Here is a 9,088-nt window from a genome sequence, read left to right as displayed (position 1 = left end):
AACAGATGGAAGAACTTTGACTGTAAACTCTGGAACTCCTTCGACATTATTTGAATAAGATAGAACAATGACTCAGTAAGGATCTTTCCTTAAAGGCCTCCATCTCCTCAGAGAATAGCTATTGGCATTGCCATTGGCATCCTTCAGTCTCGAAAGACTATGGTATCGTGCTCTGGAAAGAGGTCCTAAAACAGCATCTAGTGTGACTAAAAAGGCTAATTCGAGAGTGGCGATCCCTTCCACACTGAGGGCAGATACATTCTGTCCCCTGCCCAGTCCCCAGATTTCACTGGTTCTGGGACTGCCTCTTTGCCTCAGCCTGCCGAACAAGTGTCTCTTCGAATTGGAGAAGGCCATGCTGCGTCTTTAGCCTCCAAGCTGAACGATCGGAGGTCAAGTTTTCCCAGTTGTTAATGTCCATTCCCAGGGCCTTTAGGTCCCTCTTGCAGATATCCTTATATCGCAGCTGTGGTCTCCCTCAGAGGCGATTTCCCTGCACTAATTCTCCATACAGGAGATCTTTCGGAATCCGACCATCAGCCATTCTCATGACATGCCCCAGCCAGTATAGACTTCGCTGTTTCAATAGTGTATACATGCTAGGAATTCCAGCACGTTCCAAAAATGTGCTATTTGGAGCTTTGCCCTGCCAGGTGATGCCAAGAATACGTCAGAGACAGCACATATGAAAGGTGTTCAACTTTCTCTCCTGCCGTGCGTAAAAGGTCCAAGACTCACTGCAGTACAAGAGTGTGCTCAGGGCGCAGGCTTTATAGACCTGGATCTTTGTATGTTCCATCAGCTTCTTATTAAGCCATGCTCTCTTTGTAAGTCTGGAAAATGTGGTGGCCGCTTTACCAATACGTTTATTCAGCTCAGTATCTAAAGAGAGAGTATCAGAGATAGTTGAGGCGAGGTACACAAAGTCATGGACGGCCTCCAGTTCTTGTGCAGAGATTGTAATACAGGAAGGTGAATCCACGTCCTGACCCATGACTTGTGTTTTTTTTCAGGCTGATTGTTAGCTATTGATCAGATATGTTTTATCATGAAGCAGAAATGTGCCTTTATTTATACATTCATTATATTGGGTCATTTGAATGATGAAATGAAAAGACATGTAAGGAAGTTTAAAAAAACAAACCTCAAGCCCTGTATGGTATATAGGTAGTCCTTGGCTTACAACCGTTTGTTTTTACAACAGCACTGAAAAAAGTGATTTAGGACCATTTTTCACACTTATAACCTTTGTACCATTCCCTGTGCTCACCTGATCAAAATTGGGATGCTTGGTAACAGGCATGTATTTATTATGACGGTTGCAGTGTCCCGGGATCACATAATCACCTTTTGCGACTTTCAGACAAGCAAAGTCCATGGGGAAGCCAGATTCACTTAACAACCATGTTGCTAACTTAACGACTGCAGTGATTTACTTAACAACTGAGGCAAGACAGATCATAAAATGGGGCAAAATTCACTTAACAAATGTCTCACTTACCAACAGAAACTTTGGTCTCAATTGTGGTCGGAAGTCAAGTCACCTACCTGTATATGTGAATGATTTGCATGTGAATGTGGATCTAGAATTAGATCTAAATAGAAATAAACAATAATAGATCCTGAGGTACAAAACTATTTTAAATGGAAGAGCCAATTGTCCAAAGTCATTAGGACAGTTTTCCCCAATCTGTTGTCTTCCAGATATGTTGGATCTAATCAGAATTCTAAACCAACATGGTTAGGTCTGGAAGCTGTAAAAACGATGTATTTGAAAAGCCACAAGTTGGCCTAAAGCTGCATTATGGAATGACACTGACAGCTCTTCCATCAGGGGGTTATTCATCGAAAAGATTGGCAAGCTTACTTTCAAAACCATGAGGGCCACAGAAATATTTTAAAATAAGGCATGGTGACTTTAGTTGATCAAGGTTTCTACTTGTTAAGAGACCATCAGTACAGTGTTGTATATACCTAAAGCAGAAAAGTGCCCTTTGGATTTTGGAATTTCCTTTAAAAACCATCTTTATTATTGTATTTCAAGATAGCAGCACCAAGAACAGATGTAGGACCTGAGCAACAACAAACCTCTGCAGATTAAGCACACAAAACAAAATAAAGATTTCTTACAACTCTCTAAGCAACATGCTTGTTTTGCTGGTTTGGAAACAGAGTTGTTAAAAGCGAGGCAAGTGGGTAGCGGATTACATTTAAATTCACCTAATTGTATGACTTTGTAAGTCCTGTTCCCACTTGCTTGCACACCGCAACAACACACTCTGAGAATACCCTTTTGTTCTGTGATATCCCCTTGATGCTGCCATCATCTTGTCCCCAGCTTAGGAGGAAAAAGGCTTATCTTCTCTAGCTAGAAGATTCTTCTTCAGATGTACCAGTGTTCAAATAGTGTTTTCCCACATATTCTGACTCCCCCTCCAGAGCAGTTCTAAGGGGCATAAAATCTGTTGGGTCACCCCATTTCCTTGAAGGGAGTCAGGAGGCTGCATTGACGGATGACAGAATTCGGATAGGTAACGGGGACAGCTGACTCCCTGCTGGCATAGCTTTTGACCAGCTCATAGGTAGATCGAGAGAACCTCTACTCTTTGTGTACTATCTAGGATCGTGATAGCGAAACTATGGCATGAGTGCCAGAAGTGGCACGCAGCACCCTCTCTGTGGGCACATGAGCCGTCACCCCAGCTCAGCTCTGCCATGCATGTGCACGTGCCTCCCGCCATCCAGCTGGTCTTCAGGTCTCTGCTGCACATGCGTGGGGGGCAGGGTGCATGCAGGGGGGTCATGTGAGCATGTGCAGGGGGTGGGGCACATGCGGGGCCTGAGGGTGCATGCACAGGGCACATATGCAAGGCCATATGCGCATTGCATTTTGGGGGTGCATGCACACACATTCATGCACGCTTTGGGCATTAAGTCCGGAAAAGGTTAGCCATCACTGATCTAGGAGATCACTATCTGCCGGCTTCTTTGTGCTGGTCTTTGTGTCTCCACAAATAGAAATGTTAAGGACCCATCATGTTTCAAAAAGAAAAGAAAAAAAAACCCCGAACATTCTGAAAAGTGTCAGAGATGTTCTCCACCTTCTGTGGGTTAGGAGTCCTGAAATGATGGACGTTGAACAAAGCAGGGAATTCAGCCTCTTTGTTTAGTCCATCTAGCTTTGCAACAAGATCCTCTTCCCTGAGCCTAACCTGGCTGCCTTTTGACAAACTTATTATCCTCCAGGAGGAATTTGCTAGGAAGCAGCCCCTGTGAATCACTCACACGACTGCCCACAACATTCATATTGCACCATCCTGCTTTCAGCAGTAAGGCCACAACCTCTTCTTCGCAGTACTCTGTCATCTCTATGGCAACAGATGCCATGACCACCAGGTGATGTGGGGGGGGGCGGTCTCTGGCACACCCAGAGAAATCTCTCTGCTTTACGTTTAGCTGAGCTGGCCCCCTTCCTCTTTTTTTTTGTGGCATTGGATTTACCAGCCAAGATGATTACAGATGCCATTTCTTAGGCACCATAAGGAAGCCAACTCTTCTGAGGCCCAATGAATACCTTCTGCCTACGGATAACCAGTGGGATCAATCCCATTTTGCAATACACCTTTAGTCCACAGCCCTCAAGCGCAGCTTGGCCCCTGCACCTTGGGTTGAGCAAGGGGGAACAGGGATTCTTCCAGGCTCCTGATGTTCTTGTTCCATGGCTGATTCCGCTGTTTCCGTGAACTCCTCTTCTTCTCAGCTTTGAACAGATGGCACACAAGAGCTTTGGCACTAGCATGGAGCCAGCTGGGTCCTGAGCTGGAGTTGCCCTGCAGGAGCCCAACCAGGTCCGGCAAGTCCTGAGGGAGGCGGTAACGGGGAAGAAGGCGCAGAGCACGTGGAATATCCCGCCGGTCACACAGTTTACTGAAATAAGTAATTACCCAGTCACATCGCTGGACCATTCCAGCCGTACCCTGAAGTTCACCTTGTAAACAGGCCATGGCCGCCCCAAAGAGGTCATAGGGCTCTGGAGCTTTCCTATCAGGGCTACTTGCTTCTCCTTGCCAGAGTCCATAAGCATTGGCACTGCCCGCGCTCCACAGCAGTAGCACCTGACCCTGCTTGCGACTCACGAGTTCCCGTTGGGCATACACCCAGGGCAAGATGCCCAGTCGTCCCACGTGGCCCAACTCCCAGAGGTCCAATAGCACAGGGCAGCCCAGCGCCGACTGCAACAATGCGGCAAAGGAGCAGACCAACTGTTTGTGTTCCTCTGAATCAGGAGAATAGATGAGCAGGATGGGACGGGAATAGTGACGGCAAGGTGCGTCTGGAAGAGAAACAGAAGTGAAAGGGATGAGAAATGCTTCTTACAGGATCTTGGGTCTTTGCTTGTTGGAATCTAATAATCAGCCGAGGAAAACAGCTGATCTTCCAAAACTTTTAATTAGCTAGGTTGTTTTAGGTAAAGGTAAAGGTTCCCCTCGCATATATGTGCTAGTCGTTTCCGACTCTAGGGGGCGGTGCTCATCTCCGTTACAAGGCCGAAGAGCCAGCGCTGTCCGTGGTTATGTAGCCGGCATGATAAACACCAAAGGTGCACAGAACACTGTTACCTTCCCACCAAAGGTGGTCCCTATTTTTCTACTTGCATTTGTTTATGTGCTTTCGAACTGCTAGGTTGGCAGAACCTGGGACAAGTAACGGGAACTCACCCCGTTACGCGGCACTAGGGATTCGAACCGCTGAACTGCCGACCTTTCGATTGACAAGCTCAGCGTCTTAGCCGCTGAGCCACCGCGTCCCCCTAGGTTGTTTTATTATCCTATTATTATTTTTTCCTTCTGCAACAACAAACTGTTGTGCTAAACTATTTCTCTTTTTTTACTGAACTCTTATTGTAAAGGCTAGTCAGAGACCATAATAAAGATATTTGATTGGATCTTCTAAGATTAAGCTACTTGGCATGTTGTATGAGAAGAAAAGAAAATATAAATCAAAATACTCAAAGAAGCAAGTAGGAAACTTCCCATGCACTTGACATATTTATCTCAAAGACAAGACAAATGGTAAAGGTAGAGGGGTTTTTTAATAATCCACATTTGGAAGCCTTAGAAATAATTCCTTAAAGTAAGTTCACCTCAATGCACCTAAATCAACTTAAATTCACTTCTTTTTAGCCTTTCTCTCTATGCCATCTTCCCCGGTACATGTTCCATTTTAGTTTGCTTGAGTTTTCTTTAATTAACACTTAGATCCATGTAGATACAACATTAAACCAGAACAGTGATAGTTTTAAAATATGGATTATTAAACAAGTTAGTGTGGGCTGTTCTATATGTAATACCAAGCAAATATGGTGTACGTGTCCCAGGATCTTGAAATATTGAGCCCTGATTATCAAATTTGCATACAGATAATCCTCAATTTACAATTGTAATTATTGCAATTTTGGTTGTAAGTCATCATAGTGATTAAGTGGGTCATGTGATCGCAACCAATTTTACAATCTTTTTTGCTGCAATCATTACGCAAACACCAGGGTCATTAAGCCTAGTTTGCTATGTGAACTTTGAATGCAGGTCGTAAGTAGATTTTTTAAAAGGATCTGTTATAGCTTCAAACGATCACTAAGTGACCAGTCATAACCCAAGGACTGCTGCTTGTATTGTGCTATGAGGAAAACCAACAAACCAACCACATTTAGCATTAAATGTGTATCAAGTCTATGCATTTTGCAAAAAGTTATTATCCTTCTGGCTGACTATGAGACTCAAATTTCTCATGAAACTGACAGGTCTCTGCTGCAAAATCATATTTTCTGTGTCGCTGCTTGAGATTGGCAAAAGTATAGAGACATATCCACCCACGCCCATTATAAATCAGTTCTTCTGATGCTTTTTTACCTCTACGGAGTCTGTGCGTATTCCAGTGAATCAGGTAGATTGCCAAAGCCAGCAACCCTAGGCCCAAACCTACCGCAAAGGCCAGCAGTCCCCAGCGTCGGTGAGAAACTAGCAGAAAAAAGAAATTTGAAGGAAAGTGATGTAAAATCGCTATAGAAAGTACAGCAATTCTTGATTACTTATGCATTTCTGCAGAAATGTATTCATGTGATATCTCCTGCTTATCAGTTTTCTCCAATCTGGGCTTGTCAGATGTATATACAGTACAGGTAGTTCTCGACATGATACAACCATTCATTTAGTGACCATTCAAAGTTACAACGGCACTGAAAAACGTGACTTACAACCCGTCCTCACACTTACAACCAACATAGCAATCCCAAGGTCATGTGATCACAATTTGTTTGCTCGGCATCCGGCATGTATTTATAATGTTTGCGGTGTCCTGAGGTAACGTGAATGCCATTTACTATCTTCCCAGCCAGCTTCTATGTAGCAAGCAAAGTCAATGGGAAACGCCAGATTTACTTAAAGACCGCAGGATTAACTTTTTCCATTGCAATGATCCGCTTAACAACATTGGCAAAATGGTTGTAAAATTAGGCACGATTCACCTAACAACCTCTTTACTTAACAATGGGAATTCTGTTCTCAGTTGTGATCGTAAGTCAAGGACTGCTTGTACCACAGTTCCTTGGAACATCTATCTCAGGGGTGTCAAACTCAAGGCCTGCAGGCTGGATTTGGCATGTGATGTGGTCGGATTCGGTCCGCGGGGCCATCCTGGAAAATGTAAGAGGCTGGTCTGCATCGCTTTGGTCCAGTCTACCGCCTCGCTTTGACCCAGTCTACCCAATGCGAAGAGGAAACATCGGGCCAGAGTGGCTTCGGCCCGGTCTAACCAAGGCAAAAAGGAAACATGCCAGCAGTTTGGGGAGTGGCGTCAAGATGACCACGCCCACCCATCTGGCCACACCCACCCAGTTGGCCACGCCCAGTCAGCCCCCGAGGTCAACCACAGCCCTGATGTGGCCCCCAATGAAATTGAGTTTGACACCTCTGATCTGCCTGGTCCTGTGTGGTCGAAAACTTCTGGAAGACGTCAGGTTGAGGAAAATTTAAATACTACAGTGAATCTTTTTTTTAAAGAGTTGACCCTTGTGTAACTAAGACAGCACCGTCCACATAGACAAGGAAACCATTAGCAAGTTTAAGGAAATGGCAACACGTCCCAAATTGAACCCCAAAGGGAAATAAACATCTCAGGAAGGAAAATCCTACAAATGATGACTGAGCATGTTCAGTTTGCACTAAAATTCTTTTGGAAGTGGAAGGAAAATTAGGGTATAAAAAGCACGAGAAAGGGAATTGATGTTTTTTTCAAACCTGGCGATTTTAAGATGTGTGGATTTCGACTTCCAGAATTCTCCAGCCAATTGAGTCCACACATCTTAAAGTTGCCTGGTTTGAAAAACACGGTGATAACCAAAGAAAGAATGGTTGATTAGCTGAACACATACAGAACTCAGGCATGTTTTGAAAAGCACGCCTCTGAATTTTGCAACATAATTATTTTCCTTTCCTGTACAATATGTCAGGGGATTACGTATTTTTCGGAGTATAAGACCTACTTTTTTCCCCCTAAAAGAGGTTGAAAATTTGGGTGCGTCTTATACTCCGAATGTTGCTTTTTCGAAGCTTTTTTTCAGCCCTAACAAGGCGCTAATGAGTGAATCGATCTTCCGCACTTTGGCTGCTTTTCTCATTGCTTCTCTCTCTGACGATCAGCTGTGTTTTAGAAGCTGTTTTTTATCCCCAACCAAGGGATAAAAAACCATTGCTCAAAACCAGCGAATTAATATGCTGAAGCTGAGCACATTAGTGCACAGAGTAAGGACGCTAACCAGATGAATACCTGGTAGGCAGAATTTTTTTTTTCCCTATTTTCCTCCCCAAAAACTAAGGTGCATCTTATACTCCGATGGGTCTTATACTCCAAAAAATACAGTATATCTGATTCATTATTTTCATGCTAGGCAATTTTTAATCATTTTTTTTAATTTTTGTAAATAAAATATTACAAAGTCATAAGGAAACAGGATGGACTGAATGTAAGGTTGGAAAAAAACGAAAATGGAGAAAATGGATCTGCTATCCACATTGCAACATTGTTGTCTGTGCTTTCCCTTATTAATCTTTAATTGGAATTATCATCTTATTTCTTCTTGTTCAAAAGAAGGAAAGGAGTGCTAGTAATAATTCCTCAGAATGCTGTAACTAATCTGCTTTCTCAGGAATGCCTTAATGCTTTTCTGAGTCATTGGCTTGAATCACCATTGTCGGCCCTTCCGTACGTCCTCTAGCTTGTTTCTTTAAGATCTGGATTTTTTTTCCAAATATCTGAGCAAGACATAACTCCAACCGTTGGCGAGAAGACCCAGGGTTGCTTTCTCTACCTTCCAAGAAGCACCGCAGAAGACACAATATAATGGCCATTTTTCACAATAGGATCGCACAATCTCCTCTTTATTCACTCTATTCTTGATGGAACAATCTTGTAACTTACCATCCGGACACAGGAGTCGCTTCCCAGCGAACTGTACATCAGAACGCCAGACCTAACAAGTGAAAAAAAAAAAGAGGTGCAATAGGACAATGGAACTCAGTATAGATAGTCCTCGACTTACAACAGTTCATTTAGTGACCATTGAGTTACAACGGCACTGAAAAAAATGTGACTTTTTTTTTGAAAATTTTTTTTATTTTTATTTCTCATAAACACATTTACATGTACGGTCATTTATCCATCATTTTTCATTCATCTTATCTTTTAACTTTCATTTTTAATTTTTACTTTTTCGGGGCTGCTCTTTTACCATTTACCTTTACTCCAACCTTTCTTCTTCTCCTCCCCTTCTCTTCTTTCCTGTTTCTCCTCCTACTTCCTTCGATCTTCCTCTCCTCCTCTTCCCTACTTCCCCTTCCCTTCCCCCACTCCTCTCTTCTTCCCCCCTTCTAACCTTCTCTTTTACTCCTCTTCCCCTCCCTTTTCTTCCTCTCCTTTTCCCTTTCCTCTTTCTCCTCTCCTCTCCTCTCCTCTCCTCTCCCTTCCTCTCTCTCTACTCCTTCCCCTCTCTCTTGTTGTTTCCATTTTCAGTTCAATCTAAAGTGGTATTTGA

At 43.4% G+C, this 9,088-nt stretch overlaps 1 protein-coding gene across 1 annotated transcript in view; it reads right to left on the bottom strand.

Annotated features, from left to right (window-relative positions):
- Nucleotides 1–2,038: 2,038 nt before the first annotated feature.
- IL17RE (interleukin 17 receptor E) overlaps nucleotides 2,039–9,088 on the bottom strand; it is a 37,492-nt gene continuing 30,442 nt past the window's right edge. Inside the window, exons 16-18 of the mRNA XM_070936769.1 lie at nucleotides 8,476–8,527; nucleotides 5,910–6,017; nucleotides 2,039–4,333 (exon numbers count right to left, since the gene is read on the bottom strand). Of these exons, the coding sequence (XP_070792870.1) occupies nucleotides 3,639–4,333; nucleotides 5,910–6,017; nucleotides 8,476–8,527 (855 nt within the window). The 3' untranslated portion in view covers nucleotides 2,039–3,638. The remainder of the gene's footprint in view (nucleotides 4,334–5,909; nucleotides 6,018–8,475; nucleotides 8,528–9,088) is intronic.

The sequence above is a fragment of the Pituophis catenifer genome, unplaced genomic scaffold, assembly GCF_029215685.1.
Source record: "Pituophis catenifer annectens isolate HBS135680 unplaced genomic scaffold, rPitCat1.0.hap2 SCAF_2, whole genome shotgun sequence".
In the NCBI taxonomy this organism is placed as follows: domain Eukaryota; kingdom Metazoa; phylum Chordata; class Lepidosauria; order Squamata; family Colubridae; genus Pituophis; species Pituophis catenifer.
Note: the sequence above shows the minus strand (reverse complement) of the source record. Positions and strands in the feature narration are given on the sequence as shown.